Source organism: Pipistrellus kuhlii, unplaced genomic scaffold (genome assembly GCF_014108245.1).
Source record: "Pipistrellus kuhlii isolate mPipKuh1 unplaced genomic scaffold, mPipKuh1.p scaffold_m20_p_2, whole genome shotgun sequence".
Classification (NCBI taxonomy): Eukaryota; Metazoa; Chordata; class Mammalia; order Chiroptera; family Vespertilionidae; genus Pipistrellus; species Pipistrellus kuhlii.
This window is the reverse complement of record NW_023425515.1, coordinates 170,244,456-170,271,997: the sequence shown is the minus strand read 5'-3', so window position 1 is coordinate 170,271,997 and position 27,542 is coordinate 170,244,456. Positions and strand designations below refer to the sequence as shown.

General features: G+C 40.1%; 1 protein-coding gene and 1 pseudogene across 13 annotated transcripts in view; both read right to left on the bottom strand.

Moving 5' to 3' along the window:
- MAST2 (microtubule associated serine/threonine kinase 2) overlaps positions 1-27,542 on the bottom strand; it is a 153,191-nt gene that overhangs the window by 35,713 nt on the left and 89,936 nt on the right. For 12 of the 13 annotated variants that reach the window (XM_036444123.2, XM_036444126.2, XM_036444127.2 and 9 more), the window contains one exon: positions 1,296-1,387. In XM_036444123.2, coding sequence (XP_036300016.1) covers positions 1,296-1,387 — 92 coding nt within the window. Of the gene's footprint in view, positions 1-1,295; positions 1,388-18,010; positions 18,017-27,542 lie in introns of those variants that run through there. The other variant, XM_036444137.1, reaches the window with a different exon arrangement.
- LOC118724830 lies at positions 4,426-4,906 on the bottom strand (annotated as a pseudogene).

Sequence of the window (27,542 nt, the reverse complement as noted above, 5' to 3'; positions counted from 1 at the left end):
CTCACATTACAGTTGGAAAACTAGGTTTAGATGTGCTGAATTTACTTCTATTTGATGAAAAGGCAACTCAGATATATGCTGAGTTTTTACAAGGTTCCAGGGTAGAATGTGCTATCTGAGCGAATGTATAACCCAGTCAATCTTGTTGGGGAAAGTATGGAAGCCCAATAAGACCTTTGCTTTAAAGGCCAAGTATGTCTTCAATTCCTTGGGTCCCATCTCCCCACTCCCATGCTCTTGATGGTGTCTTCTAATGTAAGAGTTAGTGTTTGAGAGTTTAACTGATTCTTGGAAAAAGGCCATGAGCACACTGAATACCTGGATCTGGTTCCAGTAAAGTGAGACCCTTCTATAAAGGACAAAGATCAATTTCAGAATCACTAGGCTCTTAACATGCTCAAAGAACTACTCCACATGCACCTTCCCTTTCTCCCTCCCAAGACACAGTAAACTGTGAGCAAAGAGACAAACCCGGGTGGAACATACTTATCTTATTCAGCTTCATGCTGACTGTTTCACTACTTTGGTACTCTTTTATTGCCCAAAAACAGATAAGCCCATAGCTTACCAAAACCAGGCAGCAAGTTCTAAATGGCTTCCTATGGTTTCAAGTCTGCTCCATTTCCATTACCCCTAGGTCTGGAACTTCCACTATAAAGCAGTACCCTTTCAACAAAGCTGAGTTACCTCATCTGGTTCCCCTGGGATATAAGAATACATGTCGAGAGCAAAATACATGGCTAACTCAAATTAGGTTGTCTGCCTCATGATTTTTATATATTCCAGAGGCAAGTAAATAAGTCCTTATACTGTCTGGAGGAGTCCAAATAAAGCAGAGTCTGAATGCACAAAATCATTTGCTTCAATTCCAATATGTGAAGTCAATGTCAATATGACACAAATATTTCTCTCTCTTTTGTTGACTCCTGCTCTAACAAAGGATCAGTTATCAGAAATCCCATGAGGCAGAAAATCAGCACTGTTGGCTTTAATCCATGGGCATGGTAGACAAATGTTAATGGAGCCTTTATCACATGGCTCCAGATAACTGGAGCCATAATGCACTCTTAACACAGTAGAACAGAGGCTATGGCCCCAGGATACGTACTGAGTCCCAAGATAAATAAGCACAAGATCAATAGAAATGTGGATAGGTCAAAACAACTAAGTCAAAAACTAATGGAACACATAGAAAGCATGCTCATGAGCTCTGTATGCTTCAGTCAGCACAAAGGAGAAGTAGGAAAAAAATTGGGCATCATTCATTTCACCTTTCTTAACCTTCAAGCACTCACCTGTGTGTCCATGGAGTGGTGAGTGCGGTCGTGGTAGTGTAGGTGATGTGCTAGAGGTCACAATCAAGCTCTTGCGGTTACTTGTCCGACAACTGCAATGAGAATGTTAGTTAAAACAGAGCCACATACCATGGCCCAAAGACCTTAAATGGCTATTGAGGAACAAAGGAACGGCACCATTCTGTGGCTGAGCAGTATGTTGTTTTAAACTGGGTTAGCAATTACTGTTTGCACCAGTGAGATCTTATAACTTGCTGGAGGCTAATTCCAGAAGGTCATAAATGCAAGAAGTTCATCAAAAGGTTGATGAATCTTGGGGCTTCAGCAGGGCTGAAGATCTATCTACATATTATTGCCTGCTGCCAGATAGCTGAGGGCAGTTCCCCCAATCTGATAATCTTTTAGTTTACCAAATCTTACCTTTGCTATATATATCTGCTTTGCTTTAGGGCAAAATCTATATATATAAAGAGCCAGTGTCCATACATCCAAAACAACCAAGGGACAGACTGAATGCTAGGCTGCACTCGCAGCATGCCAAGCGGCTTGAAATGCTGACCTCTGGGGGGAGGGGGGGAGAGGTGGGGACTTGCAGCAGGGACTTGTGTGAGGCTGCCTCATGGCACCCCGCATCCCTCCCTGACTGACCACTGTTACAGTATTAAAGTAAGAGGATACCTGTACACCTGGCCCATATCAAACCATTATGACTAAAGTCCTTGTGTATAGAAATAAAGATTTCTTAAAACTGCAGGGTCATAGCCCTCACTGGGTGGCTCAGTTGGTTGGAGTGTTATCCTGTACACCAAAAAAATAAAACTGTAGGGACAGATAATTGATACTAATTTCATTTGCCATATCTTATTTAAAATAAAATTCAAAACACTGAAGATCATATGTCCAGGCCACATGCCTTTTTATGAAGGTACACATAATCTCACTTGGCAAATCAGCAACAGCTGCCAGGGGAAAAAGGTCAGGCACCCCCATACAGATGCCATGACTCAGCTGAGATCCAAAACTAGGATATGGCTAATTTTTCCATTTCAACAGACTCTGGCCATTTTTCCAGGGTCCTAGAGGATAAAGTCTCAATTCTTTCTTTTTGGTAAGATGATAGTACTGGATATTTACAGAGTCAGACACACTAACTCTTACCTGATGGGAGGTAACTTGGAAGCCTCTTGAGTGATCCTCTACTGCCTATGGTTAAATCAGACTGCTGCCCAATACAGCAGTCTCCCCTCATCTGCCTTCCAGGATCCCCCCAGTGGGATCTGCAAATAGTACCAAACCCTATTTATACCATGTTTCTTCCTATACATACAACATTTAACTCATTAAAATAGGTACAGTAAAAGATTAACAATCCTATATATTATAATAAAGAGCTAATATGCTAATTAGACCGAACAGCCGAACAACCTTCCGAATGAAGCGAGGGCTGCGAGGGCCGAGCGCCTTGCATGAATTTCGTGCATCGGGACTCTAGTTACTAATATTAAAATAGAATTATAACAATACCAGAGGTCTAGTGCATGAAATTTGTGCATGGGTAGGGTCCCTACGCCTGGCTGGTGATCAGGGACTTCTGGCTGCCGTCCAGGGCCTTCCTTTGTTTCACACCACCCCCTTGGTGGTCAGTGCACATCATATTAAGCGATCGAACTCCCAGTTCCCGGTCAAACTCATAAGGGGACACTTTGCATATTAGCCTTTTATATATACAGATACTATAATAAAAGGCCCTTTCTTTGACAATATTCTGTAAAAAAAGGGTTGTTACTAACTATAATAAGGGTTACCTGAACACAAGCACTGTGATCTCGGGACAGTCAATCCTAATAACTAAGATGCCTACTAAATGACTAACAGATGGGTAATGTAAACAGTGGGGATATGCTGGGCAAAGGGATGATTCATGTTCCAGGCAAGTCAGAGCCAGAGAGTGGAAGATTTCATCACACTGCTCAAAAAGGGGCACAATTTAAAATTTATTGTTTCTCTCTAGAATTTTCCATTTAATGTTTTTAACCCATGGTTGCCTGCAAGTAATTGAAACTGCAGAAAGCAAAACTGCAGATAAGGACAGACTACTGTATCACCCCAGTCCCTCGGTCACGCAGAGCAAGTCCTGGCATTTCATCTGCTTACATCTTTACCATGGTTGTCTCAGTGGATAGTGGGAACAAGGACCAAGGCACACTGCCATATCTGTGATACCACTGAATTGTGGCCATATTTGGAAAGTTCCTAGCCTTCAAAACCCCTCCCTTCAGTAACTAGCAGGTACTCAGAAAATCTGAACACCTGAAGGAGCTGCCATAAGTTTACCTGAGAAGTCTGCTTCTCAGCCTGAGCAATATAAAGTAAGGAGTAGGATGCATGGCTGCAAACCCCTGAGCCTCTCCAATCTCCCAATCCCGGGAGTCCAGCTGATCTTAGGAACTTCACAATTGGCTAGCACTTGGCTACTTCCTTTCAGAATTTAGAATGAAAAAAAAAAAAAAAAAAAAAAAAAAAACACAAACAAAAAACATCCCAAACCACATTTCTGTTTCATTAAGTATCATCAATGAAATAGAGAAGAATCTGGGGCCATTTGTGGTCAAGCACTTCCAGATGTTATTCAGAGTAGCAACCAAGCTGATGACCAGTAAAGATGGGAGAAGCTACAGAGGGAGAAAATACACATTCTTTTAGTCAATTAAAGGTGCTGTTTGAAGATAATCCATTATTTCTCTCTTGCCTGCATGAACAGCCTCCTAACTAATCCCTCTAGTTTACTCTTGTTTTCTAGACCCAGTCTGTTCCCAGAACAAGAAGCAAAGTGATCCTTTCTAAAACATAAATCAGATGATTTCATTTATCTGTCCAAAACCTTCCAAAGGCTGCTAATTTCACATAGACATACTTAGCTCTTAGGACCATACATAATTTGTTTTCATATACTTGGAAAGTTCTCTCCCAGCTATGCAATGGCAAAAATCCCCGTACCTCCTTCAAGATTTTACTTAAATGTCCTCTTTCCAATTTCCTTATTCAAACTGCAACCTGCTCTTCCCCAAATGTCTTTCCCTCCCTCCCTCCCTCCCCCCTCCCTCCCTCCTTCCTTTCTTTCTTTCTTTCTTTCTTTCTTGATGGCAAGTCTCTTTGGATTGATCAAGTAATTCTTTTTTTTTTTTTTAAGTGAACATATCAAGATTGTATTGTCAAATAATAAAACAAAATATGAAGCTTCAAACTGGACCACTTGACCCTTTCTCTTCTTATATCCTCCCAGTTGCAAATGCTTGCATCACTTAATAACCACCATTCTCTTGGGTCTGCGATTGGGCTCAACACATTCAAGCCTGAGCACAATCTTCTTGTAGTTTTAGCCTTTTTAAGGAAAATCAGTTTAGTCTGTCCACCACAGCCACTCTGCTTCCTGACATAATGCTGCTTTTCCTGCACATACAGAGAATCCTTACCTTTCTTGTACTGTGTTACTTTGTGGGGTTGATGCTTGCCACACTTACTACAGAAAGTTCAGCAGGTTTCAGGGACATCCACCATGTTTACAAGGGTGCTATTGACAGGGAAAAGCAATCATAACCCCTGGTCCATAGTTTGGAAATTATATAGTTTATTCTCTTTGGGTTTTTTTTTGTTTGTTTTTTAAAAAGTAGTTATTGCCGAAACTGGTTTGGCTCAGTGGATAGAGCATAGGTCTGGGGACTGAAAGGTCCCGGATTCGATTCCGGTCAAGGGCATGTACATTGATTGTGGGCACATCCTCAGTAGGGTTTCTAACTCTCTATCCCTCTCTCTTCCTCTCTGTAAAAAAATCAATAAAATATATATATTTTAAAAAGTAGCTATTATTTTTGCCCCAGTTAGTTTGGCTCAGTGGATAGAGCATAGGCCTGCGGACTGAAGAATCGTGGGTTTGACTCTGGTCAAGGGCACATGCCCAGGATGAGGGCTCAATCCCCAGTAGGGGGCATGCAGGAGGCAGCCAATCAATGACTGTCATCATGGATGTTTCTATCTCTCTGTCCTTCTCCCTTCCTCTCTGAAATAAAATATATATATATTAAAAGTAGTTACTATTATTAAAGTTTTCAAAGGTACTCTTGTCTTAGATTAGCATCATGATTGTCTGAACCAAATTAAAAGATCTTTTTAATTTATAGTATTTTCTTTTTTTTCCATTTAAATAAATCTTTATTGTTCAGATTATTATAATTTTTCCTCTCTCCCCCTACCCCCCATAGCTCCCCTTCACCCGGTTCCCACCCCACTCTCTGTCCTTACCTCCACCCCACTGTCCTTACTCATAGGTGTATGATTTTTGTCCAGTCTCTTCCCCTAACCCCATACCCTTTTCCCCCTGAGAATTGTCAGTCCACTCCCTTTCTATACCCTTGATTCTATTATATTCACAGTTAACCTGTTCATCAGATTTTTAATTCACTTTTTAGATTCACTTGTTGATAAATATATAACTATTGTTCATAATTGTTATCTTTACCTTTTTCTTCTTCCTCCTCCTTTTCTTAAAGAATACCTTTCAGTATTTCATATAATACTGGTTGGGCGGTGATGAACTCCTTTAGCTTTTTCTTCTCTGTGAAGCTCTTTATCTGACCTTCATTTCTGAATGACAGCTTTGCTGGGAAGAGTAATCTTGGTTGTAGGTTCTTGCTTTTCATCACTTGGAATATTTCTTACCACTCCTGTCCGGCCTGCATGTTTTCTGTTGAGAAATCAGCTGACAGTTGTATGAATGATCCCTTGTAGGTAATTAACTGTTTTTCTCTTGCTGCTTTTAATATTCTCTCTTTGTCTTTTGCTCTTGGCATTTTAATTATGATGTGTCTTGGTGTGGTCCTCTTTGGATTCCTTTTGTTTGGGGTTCTGTGCGCTTCCTGGACTTGTAAGTCTATTTCTTTCACTAGGTAGGGGAAGTTTTCTGTCACTATTTCTTCAAATAGGTTTTCAGTATCTTGCTTTCTCTCTTCTTCTGGCATTCCAATAATTCGGATGTTGGTATGCTTAAAATTGTCCCAGAGGCTCCTTCATATTTTTTTATTTTATTTTTTTCTTTATACTTTTCCAGTTGGGTGCTTTTTGCTTCTTTGTATTTCAAATCTTTGACTTGATTCTTGTGATCCTCTAGTCTATTGTTGGATCTGTGTTTATTATTTTTTATTTCAGTCAGTGTATGTTTAATTTCTAGTTGGTCCTTTTTCATATCTTTGAGGGTCTCGCTAAATTTATCGGCATTTTCTAGGAAATTCTTGAAAAACCTTCTAACTGTGGTTTTGAACTCTATATCCAGTCATTTGCTCTCCTCCACTTCTTTCATTTGTGACCTTTTGTCTCTGCATTTTGGCTGCTTCCCTGAATTGACAGAATGGCCCTGTGTGCTAGTTGTCCTATAGGGCCCAGTGGCTCAGCCTCCCCAGTTACCTGAGGTGGACACTCTTAGTGGACCCCTTTGTGGGCTGTGTGCACAGTCTTGTTGTATTAAGCCTTGATTGTTGTTGGTATCACTGAGAGGAATTGACCTCCAGGCCAATTGGCTATAAGGATCAGCTGTGTCTACGCTGGGAGAACTTCTGTGCTGGAGACACCCTCTGAGGCAAGACTTGCTTCAGTGGGGTTTTGGTGCTCACTGAGTCTGCCCGTGAGTGTGTCCCTTATGGATCTGAGGAGTTGTAATATGGATGGTCCTACTCTGTCCCCTGGGTACACTGGCTCTTGGATCTCCAAGGAGTTGCTAATTTAGCCTCTACCTGAGGCCACCAGGCAGGAGCTATGGAGATATCTGCAGATTCCTCTTCTTTGCTTGGGTTTTGGAAGTGCCCAGATGAGGCCCAGATGAGAAGCGATGCCTTGGGCCTTCTTTGGGATGTTCTGGGTCTCACTGACTCAGCTGCAGTTTGATAAGTAAGTTTAGTTTTCAAAGGACCAGGCCATTCATATGCAAAAGCCTCTGCGCACAGCTGGGGTGGGGCGGAGTCTCAGGGCAGAGCAAACAGCAATGGCTTCCCATCAGCCCTGCCCTAAGAGGCACCTGGGTCTTGGTGTCCCTTGGTAATTGCTGCAAGCACCTCTGAGAGAAAGCTGCCTTTGAGTTCCGCCAGCTGCCAAACAGTCCAGTTTCTCCCTGTATGAATCTGGGTCCCCAGAGTCTCATCTGGAACTGGAGTTCAGAGTAGTTGGGAGCTTTTGTCTCCCTCTTGAAAAAGCCAGCCACATACTGTTGCCAGCCCTTTCCACGAGTGCGCCTCCACACCTCTGCCTTTACTTCCGTACCTCCTCTGAGTCTCAGTGTGCTTTTCTCTTTCCTTCTAGTTGTAGAATTTCCACTCAGCCCGCCTTCCTGTGGTTCTGGATGATGTCCGTTTTGTTTTTTAGTTGTAGTTTTGAAGTTGTTGTGTGCGGCAGCAGTTTAGGTGTTTACCTATGTCGCCATCTTGGTTTCTTCTTCAAATTATAAGATCTTAACTCCAATTTTTCCTCACCCTCTTCCAAATTTACATTTCATTGTGGTCCAATATTCAAGGTCTATCTTGCCTTTATATAGCCAAATTACTAATTATTATTGGTCTATACAATAATTGCTTGTTTAGATTTATTCATCTATTTTCCAATTTCTTTGCTCAGCATTCCCTCTTGGATCTCACACCTTTCTTCTTTTTCTTTTCAAATATACCTCTTTGCAATTATTTCCGTGAGAATACTGATAAACCTCCACAATTTAATATTTTTCTGAAAATGTCTTTACTTTGCTCACTGACTTCTAATGATAATTTAGCAGCTCCTCACTTAATGCCATCAATGGGTTTTTGGAACTATGGCAGAACAAAGTATGATGAAACCAATTTTACCAATAGCTAATTGATTTAAACAAGAGTTAAGTTCCAAGGCATCTCATCAAAACTGTAACAAAAGGATATTAAACAAAGCATCAATAGAGGACCTGCTGTATAGAATTCCACAGCACCTTGCTGAAAGTAACTTCTTTCTCAATTCCTTAAAAATATTATTCCATTGTCTTATTGCTCCTGTTATGACTGTTGAGAAGCTTGCTCTTAGGATTGTTTCTTTGAAGTTAATTTTTGTTTTTTCTATGCTGGCTTTTATTTATTTATTTATTTATTTAGCCATTAACCTCTTATATTTTTTAGATACAATTCACATACCAAAGAATTTAACCTTTTGAAGTGTACAATTCAATGTGGCAGCTTAAAAAAATCCTCAACCAAGGATATGCTTTTTTAGAAAGAGAGAAATGTGATAAATATCAATTGGTTGCCTCCTGTATGCACCCTGACCCAAGATCGAACTGGCAATCTTTCAGTGTACACAATGATGCTCCAACCAACTAAGCCACATGGTCAGGGCAAATTCAGTTATTTTTTAATACACTCACAAGGCTGTGCAACTATGACTGCTAATTCCAGAACATTTTAACCACTTCAAAAAACAACAACAACAACAAAACCCACCTACACCCTCCCCAAGACAACCACCAATGTGGTTCTAGATTCATCTATTCTGTCTCTAGATTCATCTATTCTGAGCATTTCATGTAAACTGATTGATACATTTATATGTGGACTTTTGTGTCTGGCTTTTTAAATTTAACACTAGAGGCCCGGTGCATGAAAATTCATGCACTCTGGGGGTCCCCTCAGCCCAGCCTGCACCCTCTCGAAGTCTGGGAGGCTGGCCCCTCCCCGCCATTTTCCCTCCAAGGCCACTCACTGTCTCCCATTACTGATCCTTCCCTCTGCCCACTGGCACATGGCTTGGCTGGCCTGGTGGACCACTCCCAGTCATTCTATCATTCAGTTGGTTTGCACATTATGCTTTTATTATATAGGATATTTTCAAAACTCATCTATGTTATACTATTTGTCAGTATTTCATTTCTTTTTATGGCTAACTAGAGGCAAAGTGCACAAAATTCATGAATGAGGGTGTGTGTACCTCAGCCCAGCCTGTACCCTCTCCAATCTGGGACATCCCTCACAATCCAGGACTGTGGCTCCCAACTGCTCGTCTGCCTGCCTTCCTGATTGCCCCTAACCACTCCCCAGCCAGCCTGATTAATGCCTAACTGCTCCCCTGCCAGCCTGTTTGCCCCTAACAGCCTTCCCCTGCAGGCCTGATCACCTCTAACTGCCCTTCCTTGCAGGTCTGGGTCCTCCCCAACTGCCCTTCCCTGCAGGCCCAATCGCTCCCAACTTCCCTCCTCTGCCAGCCTGGTCACACCTAATTGCCCTCCCCTGCAGGCTTGATCACCCCCAACTGCCCTCCCTTGCAGGCCTGGTCCCTCCCAACTGCCCTTCCCTGCTGGCCAACTTGTGTCCACATGGGGGCAGCCATCTCGTGTTGGAGTGATGGTCAATTTGCATATTAATCTTTTATTAGATAGGATGTCCTATTATGTAAATATACCATATTTGGTTTATCCAGTTATCAATTGATGGGTATTTGGATGTTTCTGTTTTGGGGATACTATAACTGTTGCTGCTATAGGTATTTGTGCATTTCCATTTTCTTGGGCGAACTCCCTTGCTAAACTCATTTATTAGAACTCTTTCAGCTTTTGTGGATTCTTGAGGGTTCTCTACTTCCTTTTTAAAAAAAAAATATATTTTATTGATTTTTTTACAAAGAGGAAGGGAGAGGGATAGAGAGTTATAAACATCAATGAGAGAGAAACATCGATCAGCTGTCTCCTGAACACCCCCCACTGGGGATGTGCCTGCAACTAAGGTACATGTCCTTGACTGGAATTGAGCCCAGGACCCTTCAGTCCACAGGCGGATTCTCTATCCACTGAGCCAAATCGGTTAGGCTCTACTTCCTTTTAAAACCTCTGTTTTTATGGTTCTGCAATTTTACTGCAATATACATATAAAAGAGGATTTATTACTACTTGTCATGTTTCACGATATTTTGTTTGTTTTTAATCAATTCTGAGAGGTGTTAGTCATTATCTCTATGAATATTGCCTCATCTCCATAACTGAATATTCTATTGGACCATTTTATTGTACTTTTCATTTTCCTTAGCTCATATTTTACACCTTTCTATTTCTGTGCCGCACTCCAGATACAACGTTACAAACTTTGTCCAGCTTTATCTACAATTTAACCTGACTGTTGGGTTTTCAAATTTAATGATGCAATACTACTAAGTCTAATTGATGTTTTTTTCTAAATATGCCTGGTCTTTTAAAGTTAAATGTCTTTTCTCTCATTTTTGTTTCCTTCTTTTATATTTAAAACTAGAGGCTCAGTGCATGACATTCATTCATTAGGGTGGGGTCTCCCTCAGCCTGGCCTGCGCCTTCTAGCGGTCTGGGACATCGCGGCAGACATCCCTGCACTGGGGTCCTTAGCACAGCTGCGGAGGTAGAAGATGCTCCTGTCACTGCTGCTGCAGCTCACCAGGTATGAATCCGCTGGCGAGCCTAGCTTCTGGCTGAGCAATGCTCCCCCTGTGGGAGTGCACTTACCCCCGGGAATCAGCTCCTGCATTGAGCGTCTGCCCCCTGGTGGCCAGTGTGCATCATAGCGACTGGTCATTCTGCTGTTTGGTCGATTTGTATATTAGCCTTTTATTATATAGGATCATTTTAAATATAATTATTTTTTTCTTTTTATCCATATTACTCTCTGAAGATCTTAAGAGTCTAATCTAGTTTAGGCTCAAAATTTATTTTAAATGACACATCCTCAAATCAGGTAGCACAACATTCCCATGAATAAAGCTGGACTGAAGGTGAGTTCCCAGTACAAAATTATAGACCATAGAAGGGAACACTTCAGCACAAGTGAAAATTTTAACACTGATCTCCACAGGTTAGGTGTTTTTTATCTCTTAGATTTAGGTTCCTTGGGGTTTTCCTCACAGTCTACTGAATTTAGCTAAGCATTTAAAACCATAATCAAGTAGCTAACTGAGCACTGTTTTTGTTGGTGTTGTTTTAATATATTTTATTGATGTTTTATAGAGAGGAAGGGAGAGGGATAGAGAGCTAGAAACATCGATGATGAGAGAAACATCGACCAGCTGCCTCCTGCACAACCCCTACTGGGGATGTGCTTGCAACCAATGTACATGCCCTTGACCAGAATCGAATCTGGGTTCTTTCAGTCCGCAGACTGACACTCTATCCACTGAGCCAAACCGGTTTCGGCTATTTTTTTATTATTATTATTATTATTTTAGCAAAGGTGGTGATTTATTGAAGAACAAGTAGACTCCCACGGGGGGAGAGGGAAGAGTCCCACAGAATGGACTCCCAAGTAGGGAGGGGGAAGAGTCCCCTGGCACTGTTTAAAGCATTACATATACTATCTCATATCCTGTGAAGTTGGTATATTATTATTCCGTTTGTACAGAAAAGGAAGCTGAAACACAGAGGCTAGGTAGCTTGCCCTAAGACACAATGAGATACTAATATTTTTTTGAAAGCCTAATGGAACTTATATTCTCTTTGCCCTAGGACTTTAATGTGAAGCTTCATTGTAATGATGATTCAAAAGGCAAGTATCCAGAAAAACAGGGACATTTTGTATAATCTCACTATCTTCAGGGGGAAGAAAAATGGTGGGCAAATAGGATATCAAGAACTACCCTATCATCAACAAATCAACAAATGACAAGTGCTGGTGAGGATGTGGAGAAAAAGGAATCCTCATGCACTGCTGTTGGGAATGCAGACAGGTACAGCCACTGTAGAAAACAGTATGGAGTTTCCTCAAAAAGTTAAAAATGGAACTCCCATTTGACTCAGTAATCCCACTTCTAGGACTATACTCCAAGAAACCAGAAACACCAATCAGAAAGGGTGCATATTTACAATAGCTAAGATTTGGAAACAACCTAAGTGCCCATCAGCAGATGAGTAGATTAAAAAGCTGTGGTATATCTACACAATAGAATACTATGCCACTGTAAAAAAGAAGGAACTTTTACCATTTGCAACAGCATGGATGGAACTGGAGAGCATTATGCTAAGTGAAATAAGCCAGTTGGAAAAAGATAAATATTGTATGATCTCACTCATATGTGGGATATAATGATCAACATAATTTGATGAACAAAAATAGATTCAGAGACAAATGATAGGGAAGGTGAGGGTGGGGGTGAGAGAGCAACCAAAGGACTTGTATGCATGCATATTAGCATAACCAATGAACACAGACACTGGGGCGGTGGGGGCTTACCCAGGGTGGGAATGGCTGGAGGGGGGGCGAGATGTCAATCGGGAAAAAAGAAGACATATGTAAAACTTTAGACAATAAAAGAAAACAAAAACAACAAACTACCCTAGGCCCACCCAGTGTGATTCAATGGTTGATATAAATCAGGATGTCAGGGTCCAATTTACAGCGAAGACACGTGCCCAGGTTGCATGGGCTCAATCCCTAGCAGGGGGCATGCAGGAGTCAAGACGATCAATGATTCTTTCTCATCATTGATGTTTCTATCTCTCTCTTCCTCTTCTTTCCTCTCTAAAATCAATCAAAACATATTATAAAACAAAAAGTACTACCCTAGACAGGGATCTAATATAGAGAATGGTGATTATATAATATCTGAATAGACTTGGTAATAGAGATGGGAGAGAAATTTAGAAGCCTTAGAGTGAACATTGCTTCAGAATCTGGGTATTCTAAGCATGTCTAAATTTCCAGTGGCCAGGACAATGCCTGATATACAGTTATTGTTATTTGGATAACTAATAAATAAGAGAACAGTCCTGAAATGTATTCTTAATGAAGTAAATTGCTTGGTAATCAATGGAAAGTGGCCGAAGAGACTAAAGTTGTGTTTTTTAATGGAATACACTTCTACTCAGAGGCCTTCCACAAATATGAGCCTAGATAAAATGAAGTAATATAAAGCTATTCCTCATTACATAGTGTTTTGGGAAGCTGTAGTATATTTGGTTTGTCTTTTCTAGTTCCCAGGATTTCTTTGGAAGTTCCAAATTATAAGCCTAATCCTAGGTTATACTTCCAGACCAGTTTCTTTGAGAGCTACTGGTTAAAGGGAGGTGCAATAATGTCTTGTATGTAGCACAGGAGATTTTAAGAATCAGTGCTCCACCAAAATGAGGGGTTAAGCTAAGAGGAAGGCAGAAGATCTGGGGAACTCAGTGGAGAGAGGAACTGAGAATACCATGACAGCTATTCAAGAGGACTAGAGAATAACTAGCCCAAATTGAAGCAGAAGGTAAGAGAGTTCTAGAAGTAGTGTGTGTGTGTGTGTGTGTGTGTGTGTGTGTGTGTGTGTGTGTGGTGTGTATGAGAGAGAGAGAGAACGGGGAGGGGGGAGGAATGGAGAGAGAGATGGTTAAATCTACTGTTATACACTGAGAAGCATTTTGCAGTTCTAGTGGAAATTTTTGAGATGAATAAAATGAATGCCATATAGAATATAAAGCAATGCAAAAGTGAGGCAATTATTATATTCAGGAAAACAAAAACAAGTATTATAATAATAGCATATAATTATTTAATTAGGAACAATAATTATGAAGTCACAATAAGTTGATATTAAAGTAGACAAAAAGAAATCAAGGTGGTTAGTTTTGAGAAGCAAATATCAAGGATGGTAGGAGAGTTATTCTCTAATAACTAATTTTTCATTATAAGCCTTAAATAACTGATTTAGAAATTATGTCCATACATTACTTTGACAAAATAAAAACTAAATTTAAAAAGTGGTGTCTTACTTATATGTAAAGTGAATAGGAAGGGGATGATTGGTATAGAGCATTTACTCAGATGGGAGAAGAAACTTGTAGCAAGCAATAATGTGATAGCAGTAATTATTCTGCATTTTAATTGGTACAATCGTTTTTCAAATCTAAGTTTGTAATATGTTAAAAGAAAATTATCAAATGATCACATCAATGGTCTGTTCAAAATCCTCTGATAAATGCCATTACCAAATATATATCTAAATTAGTTATTAGAATGTCATTCAAAACCCTCCACGATGTGGCCCCAGCTGAGCTGTCCTATACATCATCATCTCTCCACAAATCCATCCTCCACACACTTTACACCCATTACAAAACCGTCCATGTCATTAAGTACCCAACCCTTGAACATTTAGGTGTTAATTCTCAATTCAAGAGTTTCCTTCTCTCTAGAACCTCCATTGTGTTCTCCAGGACAGATTAGTTTCCATACACCTGCACTGAATTGTGTATATCCTTCCATTATGAAATTTACTAGAGGCCTGGTGCATGAAATTCATGCATTTGAAGGGGAGGTCCCTTAGCCTGGATTGTGAGAGAGCACATGCCAGGCCAAGGGACCTCACTGGTGCATGATTGGGGCCGGAGAGAGACGCAGGAGGGCTCCAGGGCATGTCTGGCCCATCTTAGTCCTCATCAACCTGAAATTGCAAAAGCTATCAACCAGCAGCAAGCTAACCTACCAGTCAGAACATCTGCCCCCTGGTGGTCAGTGCACATCATAGAAAGCGGTTGAGTAGCCTTAGCATATCATGCTTTGAATGGTTGAACGAACAACTGAATGACCAGACACTGAGCATATTAGGTGTTTATTATATAGGATAATGTATCTCCATGCCACTCATACCACAAGCCAGGTAGCTTTACAGAGGAAAGTTAACTAACTGCAAATGAGCAGGGTGAAAAATACAATAATTACTATTATCACAATTATTATTACCACAATAATGCTAGTTATTGTTACTAACAAATTTCAAGGAACAAGTAATCCTTGTCTTATAAAGTTGTGCTGGAAAAGGGAATAAAAGTTGCCTAAGGTATTTTATGACATTAGTATAAATTTGATTCAAAACCAAAGAAAATTATAGATCCATACACACACACACACAAACATATATAATCAGATTTATAAAGTAAAGGGGAAAAAGTACATGATCATATGCAGAAAACACATTTAACAAAAGTCCAACACACATTCATAATAAAGACTCTCAACAAACTAGGAATAGTTAACATCCTCAACCTATGAAAATCCCACATCTAACATTTTAATGGTGAAAGACTGGATACTTTTCTCCCTAAGAGGAAACAATACAAGAATTTCTGCTTTTGCAATTTCTATTCAACATTGTACTAGAGCTTCTTGCCAGTGCAGCAATAATATCAATAATAATCATATAGAATAAAAGGGTAATATGCAAATTGACCAAATGGCAGAATGACTGAACAACCACGGTACCTCCCCCCAGCCAGCCCACTCCCAATGGTCCCCATTAGGCAGGCCGGCTGAACCCCACCAGTGCACAAATATGTGCACTGGGCCTCTAATAATAATAATAATAATGATAATAATAATAATAATAATAATAGCATCCAAATGGGAAAGGAAGAAGTTATTATTCATAAACAAAATGACCATATATGTAGGAAATCTCAAGGAACTTTATAAAACTATTAATAAACAAGCTTGGAATGATCATAGGATACACACACACACACACAAATACACACACACACACACACACACACACACATACATAAGTTGTATTTCTATATAGTAGTAACAAACAATCCAAAAAGGAAATTAAGGAAATAATTCCATTCACAAGAGCATTAGAAAAAATAAAATACTTAGGAATAAATTTAACAAAAGAAGTGTAAGACTAGTCCACTGAAAACTATGAAATATTGATAAAGAAGAACAATATATATATATATATGGAGAGAGAAAGAGAGAGAGAGAGAGAGATATTCCATGTTCATAGATTGGAAGGCTCAATATCATCCAGGTGACAATACCTGCCCCAAACTGATCTATAAATTCAAAGCAATCCTTATCAAAATTCCATTGGGCTCTTTCATAGAAACTAACAAGCTGATAATGTTTTAAACAAATTATGCTGGGAACAAATGGATAGTCATATTTAAAAAAAGAAAAAAAAATCTTTGACCTTTAACTCACATCATACACAAAATTAACTCAGATGGACCATAGATAGAAATTTAAGAGCTAAAAACATAAAACTTCTAGAAGAAAACAAAAATTTTATACCTTTAAGAATAAATAGTTCTTAAATATAATACCAAAAGCATGATCCATAAAAAAATTGTTTTGGTTCAAAGGACTCCAGGAAAATAAAATACAAAACACAGATGAGAAAAAAAAATATTCACAAATCATGTATCTGATAAAAGACTTGTATCTAGAATATGTAAAAAACTCAAAACTCAATAAGATAAATGAATCTATTTTTAAATTTGAATAGACAGTCTACCAGATATGGTAAGATACTCAAATTATTAATAGGAAAGTGCAAATAAAAACTACAATGAGCTGCCATTACAAACCCAAAAGTATGGTTATAATGAAGAAGACAGAATATGTAGTGTTTGTGAGGATGTAGAAAAATGATCATCCTATTTAATAAAAAAGCAATATGCAAATTAACCACCATCCCAACACACTCACAAGCCACGCCCATCAGCTAATCAGGAGCAGGCATACAAATTAACTCAGCCACGATGGTTGCAGCCACAGAGGGAGCAGGAGGCTTGGGTTTCCCTGGCAATGGAGAAAGCCAAGCTTTCCACACATCCTGGCTGGCCTAGGCCTCCACTCAAGACTACAAAGTTTCAATTATTGAAGATAAATAAATCCCAACAAAAATGGCAGCAGCCATGAAGCTGGAGAGAGCAGGAGGTCTGAGTTGCCCCCAGCAATGGAGGAAGCCAAATTTTCACAGCCCTGGCCTGCCTTGGCCTCCACTCAAGTCTACAAAGTTTCAATTATAGAAGATAAATAAATCCCAGATACCAGGACGTCTACTTGGGTTGCTGCGGGGCATGGCCAGCCTGAAAACCACCACAGGCCCTTCTCCCAGGATGCCCCATGCCCCAACGGAACTCCCACCCTGATCCGGGACATCTTTAGGACAAATCAGCTGGCCCCCACCCATGCACCAGGATTCTATCCTATTTAATAAAAGAGTAATATGCAAATTGACTATCACTCTAACACACAAGATGGCTGCCCCCATGTGGTCAAAGATGGCTGATCTCATATGGACATAAGATGGCCACCACAAGATGGCCAGCAGGGGAGGGCAGTTGGGAAGGACCAGGCCTGCAAGGGAAGGCAGTTGGAAGCAATCAAGCCTGCAGGGGAGGGCAGTTAGGGGTGACCAGGCCGGCAGAGGAGGGAAGTTGTGGGCGACTGGGCCTGCAGGGGAGGGCAGTTGTGGGGGACACAGGCCTGCAGGGGACAGCAGTTAAGGGAGACCAGGCCTGCAGGGAGGGCAGTTAGGGGTGACCAGGCCTGCAGGGGAGGGTAATTAGGGGCAAACAGGCTGGCAGGGGAACAGTTAGGCATCAATCAGGCTGGCAGGGGAGAGGTTAGTGGGTGATCAGGCTGGCAGGCAGAAGTGGTTAGGGGCAATCAGGAAGGCAGGCAGATGAGCAGTTGGGAGCCAGCAGAACTGGATTGTGAGAGGGATGTCCCAGATTGGAGAGGGTGCAGGCTGGGCTGAGGGACACACACCCCGTGCAAGAATTTCCTGCACTGGGCCTCTAGTGGCAATACAAAATGATATAGCTAGTACAGAAAAGTAAATTTTAAAATATATATATATATATATATATTTTATTGATTTTTCACAGAGAGGAAGGGAGAGAGATAGAGAGCTAGAAACGTCGATGAGAGAGAAACATTGACCAGCTGCCTCTTGCACACCCCCTACTGGGGATGTGCCCGCAACCCAGATACATGCCCTTTACCAGAATCGAACCTGGGACCTTCCAGTCCGCAGACCGACGCTCTACCACTGAGCCAAACCGGTTTCGGCCAGAAAAGTAAACTTTTAAAAATTAAGCACAAACTTACCATGCAACACAATCCAATTCCTAGGACTCTGCCCAAAAGAAAGAAAAAATCTTATGTCCACACAATGACATGTATGTAAATGTTCACAGCAATATTTACTCATAATAGACCCAAACTGAAAATAATACAAATGTCCATTAACTGGTGAATGGACTAACAAAATGTGGTCTATCCAAACAATGAAATATTATTCAACAATAACAAGGAATGAACTACTGAGGTGTGCTACAACATGGATAAACCTCAAAAACATCATGCTAAATGAAGGAAGCCAGAAACAAAAAGCTGCAAAGTGCATGATCCAATTTATATGAAATGTTCAGAAATGGCAAATTTATACAGCCAAAAAGCAGATCAGGCTGAGAGAAAAGCTGGGATTAACTTAAATGAGCACAAGAAAATGTCTTTTGGATTATGGAAATGTGCTAAATTTCTATTATAGTGATGGTTGCATAATTTTATAAATTAGTAAAAGTCATTGAATAATTAATAATTGGTAAAATTTATAGTATTTAAAGTATATCTCAGTAAAGTTATTTTTTTTAATTATGCAGATCCCTGAAATTGCATCTGATGTATTTAATGGGCTTACAAATCCTCCCTCGTCCTCTTCCCTGCTGAATAATTCAGTCTAGAAGCCATTAGATAATTATGACAGTCAAGTGGTTGGGGAAGAGGGGGAAGCACCTGGCATGGGATGTCAGAGACTGATGGGGATTGAGGTGTCGGCTTCGAGAGAATAGTGGTATTAGTTTGGCATGGGGTACTGGAAACCCAGCAAGGTGAGAAGGGCATATACACAGCAGATCAGTGATTGTAGGAGATTGGCTATATACAGAAAGAAATGATCAAATAAGTCAATTTATCGAGGATAATGGGAGTCAGGTTTTCCACTATCAAAGAAAGTTACAAATATAGAAATGGAAAAAATAAAAATGAATCCCAATTGAAAGTAGAGGTATAAAATGTTAGCTTTATAGGCTTCAATATATATAGAAATTTTAAAAAGTACATGTGTTACATGTGTATATTTTCTGGAAACAGTGAACCCAAAGATCAGCAATCATGTCTACCATCTATATCTTGGTACTTAAGTACCACTTTCCATTAAAAGGAACCAAGCTCCTTGGAGAAATAGCTAATTTGCGGGCTTGGGCAAGGGAGGGTCATTTTATCAAATAAGCAAGTCAGGAACATTTTATCAGGCCAGAAAGTTAGGAAGTTCTCAAAAATGATGGAGACTGTAAAAAAGATACAGAAGCCAGCATGACAAAGTATGGTACAATTTGAGTGTCAAAATATATAATAATTTTAATGTATTATAACCCATTATGAAAATAAGAGCCCAATGAGTTCATGCTGATGTAATAAGTGGAAAAAAATGAACAGAAAGAAGCTTTTCCTTGCAGTGCAATGCCATTTGCTGAGTACAGAGAGAATGATGGGATTAGCAGAATACCATTTGGCAACCAGCATGTTATAAAAACACCCAAGAAACATCAATAATGGGTTAAAATTTGATGATGTGTGAGGTAGTTACATAATTTCAAGAGTGTTCCCTCAAAGTACTTATTACAAAGGGGAAATGAGCCGAGATCGGTGTGGCTCAGTGGATAGAGCGTCGGCTTGGGGACTGAAAGGTCCCGGGTTCGATTCCGGTCAAGGGCATGTGCCTTGGTTGCGGGCACATCCCCAGGTGGGGGGTGTGCAGGAGGCGGCTGATCGATGACTCTCTCTCATCGATGTTTCTAACTATCTCTCGCCCTTCCTCTCTGTACAAAATCAATAAAATATATATTTAAAAAAAAAAAAAAAAGAAAAGAAAAAAAAAACACACACAAAAAACAAAGGGGAAATGATTAACTTTATAGTAGGGAAACCTAAAAGATACACCTTAATCAAGTGATCAAGGTTAACTTCACAGTAATGGGATAAAAGCCTGGATCATCTGACACAAGCATAAGAAGAACACACCATCATTTTTTGATATTCCTACCAAAGACATTGAAGAGGATAAGAATATGCCATCCCAAAATATGCTACTTTGACAGAAGCATTTATTTTAAGCTGAAGGCAACTAAGAATCAACAGATGTAGAAAGAGTTCTCTACCCTTCTTTTAACTGCCTAAAAACAGGCAAATTTCTCTTTGAAAAAGGTTCTCTCTGCATCGGGAAAAGAAAAGTTAAGATACATTTGCATAACCTTTGCAGATCTTACTAAATTACCTCTTATCTTCCATTATGTTCTCCCCAATATTTCCTGTTACTTCCCCAAAATTTATTGTCCCTTTAAGCCCAAACTCTTTTTCTATCATTAAAAGGATATATAAACTTCCAAGTTGAACCACTTTTTTGAGTTTCTTTTTTTTCTGTGAACTCCCATGCATCTAAATATTAATAAATATTATATGCTTTTTCTCTTGTTAATCTGTACTTTGTTAGTTTAATTCACAGGCCCCCTAAGAAGATAGAGAGCAAGTTTTCCCTCCCCAAGAACATGAAATCTGAATCTAATCCTGAGGAAATAGCAGACAAACCCAAATTGAAGGACATCCTATCAAATAACTGATCATAGAAGTTGAGAAAAGACTACAGAATTGTTTCAAACTGAAGGAGATAAAAAGAAGTAACAATTAAATTATAACACATGTTCTAGCCGGTTTGGCTCAGTGGATAGAGCATTTGCCTGGGAACTAAAGGGTTCCAGGTTTGATTCCAGCCCAGGGCACATACCTGGGTTGGGGGCTTCATCCTCCCCCAGTGGGGGGAATGCAGGAGGCAGTCAATCAATGATCTCTCTCTTTATTGAGATTTCTATCTTTCTCCCTTCCTCTCTGAAATATATATATTTGTAACACATGATTCTGGATTAGATACTTTGTTATAAAAGCCATTTCTACTTACCAAATTGGCAAATATTCAAAAGCTGATAACACATTCAATTGGCAAAACTGTGAGCAAATATAAATTCCCTTATACTGTTGGTGGAAATGCAAAATCTATTGTATATATATAAAAGTCTAAGCAACTGTTCAACCATTCGACTGGTAGCTATGATGCACAATGACCACCAGGGGGCAGACACTCAATGCACAGGCATGAAAACATGGAACAGACTGATGAATCTCAGAGGGAAGGGAGGAGGGGGGAGAGGGAAAAGATTAACCGAAGAGCTTATATGCATACAAGAGGCCTGGTGCATGGATTCATACACTGGTGGGGTCACTTGGCCTGGCCTGCAGGGACTGGGCCGAAACCAGCATTCCCGACATCCTTTGAGGGGTTCCGAATTGCGAAAGGGCGCAGGGCAGGCTAAGGGACCCCACTGGCGCACAAATCTATGCACTGAGCATCTAGTGGTGTAATAACTATGGAGAAAAATTGGAGAAGACCCAAAGGAACACCTGTCCTTTGCCATAAAAGTCTACAGAAAGCCTCTCACACACATGAAGCAGGAGAAACAAGAGGGCTGAATTAGAACAGACGGCAAACTTCAGCCATGAAATAACTTCTCATTGCTGAAGATGTTCAAGCAAAGACTGAATAGTTTTTTGTTAGACACTGTATGAAAGGAATTCCTAAAAAGGATTTCTTGCTGCAAATCTTCCTACTTTACGTCTGATGAAGTCTATGGCAAAACAAAAGTTATTCAAATCCTAAGCTAGTCTATGTTCCAGAAAGTTGCCAATACCAAACTTCTATCCCCAGGAAACCTAGTTAGGTCAGTGAATAGCCAGCGACATAACTGCCTCTTCTCTCTTCGGGGACACCAGTTACACCACAGTCCATAACTAGCACTCCCTCAAAGAGGGTTATGCCAACAATGCAATACTCATGTCTGAGTGCCAATTAATAGGCATGAATCATATTCTTAGAAGATGTGTAAGTTGCCGAAACTGGTTCGATTCTGGTCAAGGGCATGTACATTGGTTGCAGGCACATCCCCAGTAGGGGATGTGCAGGAGGCAGCTAGTCGATGTTTCTAGCTCTCTATCCCTCTCTATAAAAAATCAATAAAATATTTAAAAAAAAAAAAAAGATGTGTAAGTTAACTAATGGCTAGAGTAGGGGTGTCGAACTCAATCAGAGAAGGGGCCAAAATCTAAAATCCAGCCTAAATCGCGGGCCGAATGGTTTACTGAACAGTCATAAACTGTCATTGTGATGGAAACGCAGTGGAGTGCAGTGATGACAGCGCGGTGCGGGCCTCATTGCAAGGCCTGGCGGGACGGATTTGGCCCGCGGGCCTTGTGTTTGACACATGTGGTAGAGGTTACTAATGCTACCTGAATCACAATTTTATTCATTATGCTTAAGGTTGATCATACTTGTGAGATAATAGAAATATCCTGTATAATAAAAGGCTAATATGCAAATTACCAGTGGAACAACCAGTCACTATGACACACACTGACCACCAGGGGGCAGATGCTCAATATAGGAACTGCTCCCTGGTGGTCAGTGTGCTCCCAAAGGGAGGGTGCTGCTCAGCCAGAAGCCGGCTCACAACTGGCGAGCAGAGCGGTAGTGGCAGAAGCCTCTCCCGCCTCCACAACAGCACTAAGGATGTCCAACTGTCAGCCATCCCCCGGGGCTCCCGGACTGCGAGGGGACACAGGTTGGGCTGAGAGCACGAATTTCACGTATGGGTCCTTTAATAATATGTATATTATTCACAGAGATCTCAGAGAAACACTTGAGACTTTATGGAGGCTTGTCCTATGTACCTCTTCATCTGGCTATTCATTATCATATCTGTTAATAAACTGGTAAACGTAAGCAAGTGTTTATATATATTCCCTGTGAATAATACACACACACACACACACACACACACACACACACCCCCCAAGTTTCTGACCCAGGGATCCTGGAAACCTTGTAAATTCCTAAGTAATAAGAACACTAGGGCCTGTGCATTGAGTGTCCATGCCCGTTGCAGGCTCAATCCTCAGTGGAATGTGTGCAGGAGGCAGCTGATCAATGATTCTCTGTTATCATTGATGTTTCAGTGTCTCTATCCCTCCCCCTTGCTCTCTGAAATAAATTAAAAAATATATGTATAAAAAAAGAACACTAGTAGCATCTTTATTCTACTAAGGTAACTCTGAGTAGACTCTTTAATGGCTCTTAGATGGAGGCTGGTCACCCGAAAGACCAAGGCATGATTAGAAGCTGGGAATTTTCAGCACTCCTCTCCTATCCTCCAGAGAGAGTTAATAAGTAGTTATGCCTACATGAAGAAGTCTCCATAAAGTCCCAAAGTCTGGGGTTGGTGAACATATCCATAATGGGAGGATGAAGCACCCTCATTGAATGGGACAGGGTTCCTGCATTCCAGATCCTCCCAGACTTTGCTCTCTGTACTTCTTCATCTGGCTATTCATTTGTATCCTTTATCATATCTGTTAATAAACTGGTAAATGTAAGAATGTGTTTCCCTGAGCTCTCTGTGAACTGCTTAGTAAATTAATTGAAGCTGAAGAGGGGATTGTAGGCAGCTCTGATTTGCAACCAAATCAGACAGAAGTTGTGGGTAATCGGGAGATGTAATGAGTGGATCTGAAGTCTGGTGGCAGCACCTCTGTGGGACTTGGCCCTGAGCATCTCCAGATAGATAGTATGAGAATCAAACTAAACTGCAGGACACCCAGGCGGCGTCACAGAGAATTGCTTGGTGTGGGGTAAAACCTCCACACATTTAGTGACCAGAGTATCAGAAGTAAAAGATTCTGTGTGAGTAGTAAGGAAACACACAGTAGGGAAGAACTAGGTTTTCCCTATACAAAAGGAGGAAAACAGTATTTCTAATACAATACCCACCCAAGACATTTAAGAGCTAGAATCAAGGCATTCTAGGTCAGTGACCGCTGCCCTAGTTAACACACCTACGGTATTCCTTCTCATCAAGGAACAAACAGATATATAATACAGAGTTCAGCAGGCATCATTTAAAACTGTTTCCTGCCTGTCCTAGAGATTATTATAGTCAAGAATTTATAAGGTCCTGAGCACATCACTAAGGGGGGTTAATAGAGAGTTGACATTCTGAGCAGGGTTAGTTCTAATTACCACGCAAGCGGACACTGTGTTCTGGTCCTTTGGGCAATGCAGCCAAAGCCTCTGTAGCTGTATTGATTTCCTAGGCTGCCGTAACGGAGTAATACAGACCAAATGGCTTAAGCAACAGATATTTTTTCCTCACAGTTCTGGAGGCTACAAGGTGTCTGCAAGGTTCATTTCTTCTAAGGCCTCACTCCCTAGCTTCTCAATGGTTGTCTTCTTTGTGTCTGTGTTTTAATCCCTTTTTAACATGCTTAACCTTAGTTATCTCTGTAAGCTAATCATAGGAAGTCAAGGTAGAGCTAGAAACTTTCCAACACAGACGTCACACTAAAAAGGGTTTCTTGCTGCAAACTCTCCTACTTTAGGAGGAATTATACTCCATGGGAATAAAAGGCATCCAAACATGGCCACTGTGTGTGGGTAGATCTTATTTTCCTCTCTCTGAGTTGTCTATTTTCAAATAGAGGTCAATAGAGGTCAAATTCACTACAGCCAATAGTTTTCATTTTTAGTTCTTCACTATTCACATTATTTACTGAATTTTTTTTCCTTTTCTTATCACTTGCATTTGCTCAATTGCTTAAAAATAGCAATATATGATAGGTACATGTACCTAAGCACTAATGTGTTCACTAAGTGTTCACTAAGTGTTCACTAAGCACTAATTCTATCCTAGACTCTGAATGTGAATACTGAACAAAAATTAAATTAGTGGAGGACAGCAATAAGCCAGGAAAAAAGATAAAATGAGTGTTATAAGCCTAAAAGAAGAAAAATTTAAAAGGGAGACATATAATGAATGGCCTAGAAGTGACAATGGACTGTGAAATAGCAATTCTCAACCCTAGTATAGAGAGAGTTAACGAATGTTATGAATATGTCACCTTGGGAAAAGACAAGGCTGTGTAATTATTTAAGTTCAGAAAATACTATATCACATAAAGGAGTATATTAGATGGAGCAGCAGAACAGTATAGTTGTTAAGAATATGATATCTGAAGTCAGACTGCTTGGATTTTAGCCCCAGTTCTGCCACTTATCAGCTGTGTTATCTTGAGTAATTTATTTAATCTCTCTATTTCTCTGTTTTCTCATCTGCAAAACCAACATTATAACAATACCTACCTCATAGAATTGGTGTGGGAATTACAATAAATGACCTACAAATTTTAAGTGCTGAAAATGGTACCTGAGAGTTATTAAGTCTTCAGAGATTTTTCATTTATTAACTAAAAATACAACAGCACATGTTTCATCAGAAATATTACAGCAGAGAGGTTAAATCCACAGATATTGGGGTAAGATTCTGTGGGGTTGAATGACAATTTCTACTGCTTATAAAAAACTTCCTTAACCTTTCTGTACCACAGTGTCTTCCTTGAGAAAATAGATTTACTTGAATTATTCACTTAATCACTAAAATGGACCTGTATTATCATCATATCAGGGTATTTTAAGGATTAAGTTCAACACAAATAAACCAGTTAGAAAATTACTCAGCAAATGTCTATTCTTTTTCTTTTTTTGTTTCATTTCTTGATGAAGAAGGTGAAACAGAGTCTGTCCTGCTTTTCCTAGGTTTATCTAACATGTGAATCAGTCAACCAAAAATCTCGAAGCAATCCTCACTTCTGATAGAAGCATGATTTCAAAATATTAGGCAGCTTGGATTTCTGCCACCTGCCATGATGGGAAACAGAGACCAGGTTTATCCTTGTGACTTCAAAACTACAAAAACAAAAACAGCCCTGCTGGTGTGGCTCAGTGGTAGTGTTGGTCCATGCTCCGAAGTGTCTTGGGTTTGGTTCCTGGTCAAGGGCACATGCTTGGGTTACATATTTGTTCCCCGGCCACAATCAGAGTGCATGCCGGAGACAACCAATCGTTATGTCACTCTCACAATGTTTTTTTTTTTTCCTCTCTCTCTTTCCCTCCACACGCTCTAAAAAAAAAAAAAAAAAAAAAAAAAAAAGTCAATGGAAAAAATATCCTAGGGTGAGGATTAACAAAAAACAAAAACACATGTGAAGCAACAGTTTTTAGACATTGCACAGATGGTTAACAGAGAGAATAAGCCTTAAAACTGACCCCAAAGATTGCCCCAGCTTACTACTGGACAATATTTCAAAGAAGCAATACTGGAAGAGAGTAACCCCAAAAAAGTCCAGCAGTTTACATAAGTTGAGGAGACAGAATTAAGAATTTGGGAAAGCTAAGGTGGCTAGAATTTAGAAGACAGAGTACCAGAGAGATAACTGTACAGAGAGAGCTCAGCAAAGGGTTCCTCTCGAGTTTTCAGCTGAGTACCAATCCATGCATGTGGGTAAGGAGACTATTCAAGAAAGTTAGCAGGTGGTACACTCTCCAGAGCTCACATAGGGCCAGGAATAGATCATGTTCCCACTAGCCTGAGTGGAAAAAACACACATTGCATGGGCATTGGGTAGAGTACTCGGAAAGTACTGCCTCAATATTAAAGAAAAATTAGCCTCAAATGCTGCTCTGGGCCCACTAACAAAACCTAAAAGTACTCCCTAAAAGCATCAAACTATTTCCAAATAATTTTTTTAATCATCAACTGAGAATTTGTTTTTACTGATTTTAGAGAGAAGAGAGAAAAATATTTATTGGTTGCTTTCCATATGAACCCTCACCAGGATTGAACCCACACCTGAGGCATGTGCCCTGCCTGGGAATTGAACTGGCAACCTTTTGGTGCAAGGACATGCTCCAAACAACTGAGCCACACTGTCAGGGCTACTTCCAACATACCTCTCTGTTGGTTCTTCTCCTTTTTGAAGAGCAATTCCTCAATTCCCAACATTTTAAAGTCAGATTGTGCCATGGCTTAAACCTTTGATATTTCTTTATTCTCCATCAATATTACTCACTGGTCCTTGGTATGACCTCATAAATCTATTTATTTTCCTTATACAATTCCTAATCACATATTTTTAGCCCAGAGCTCACATATGTCTAACTGAATGTCTAATTAGCTATCACTTGCAATTTCCAAGTCTTAGTTCATGATAATTCCAATTTTGTAATTGTTCATCCCCAAATCTCAGTCCTCATCTTTTTCTCAAACTCTGCATCCTGTCCATCAACAAATCCTATCAATTCTACCTTCAAAATACATCCCCAAGTCAGACCACTTCTTACCATTTGCACCAACGTGGGTTCAAACAACCATTGCCTCTTACCTAAATTATACCAGCAGTCTTCTATCTATAGCCAATGATCCTTCTGATCTAAGTCAGATCATGACTTCTGATTTATATCCTTCAAAGGCTTGTC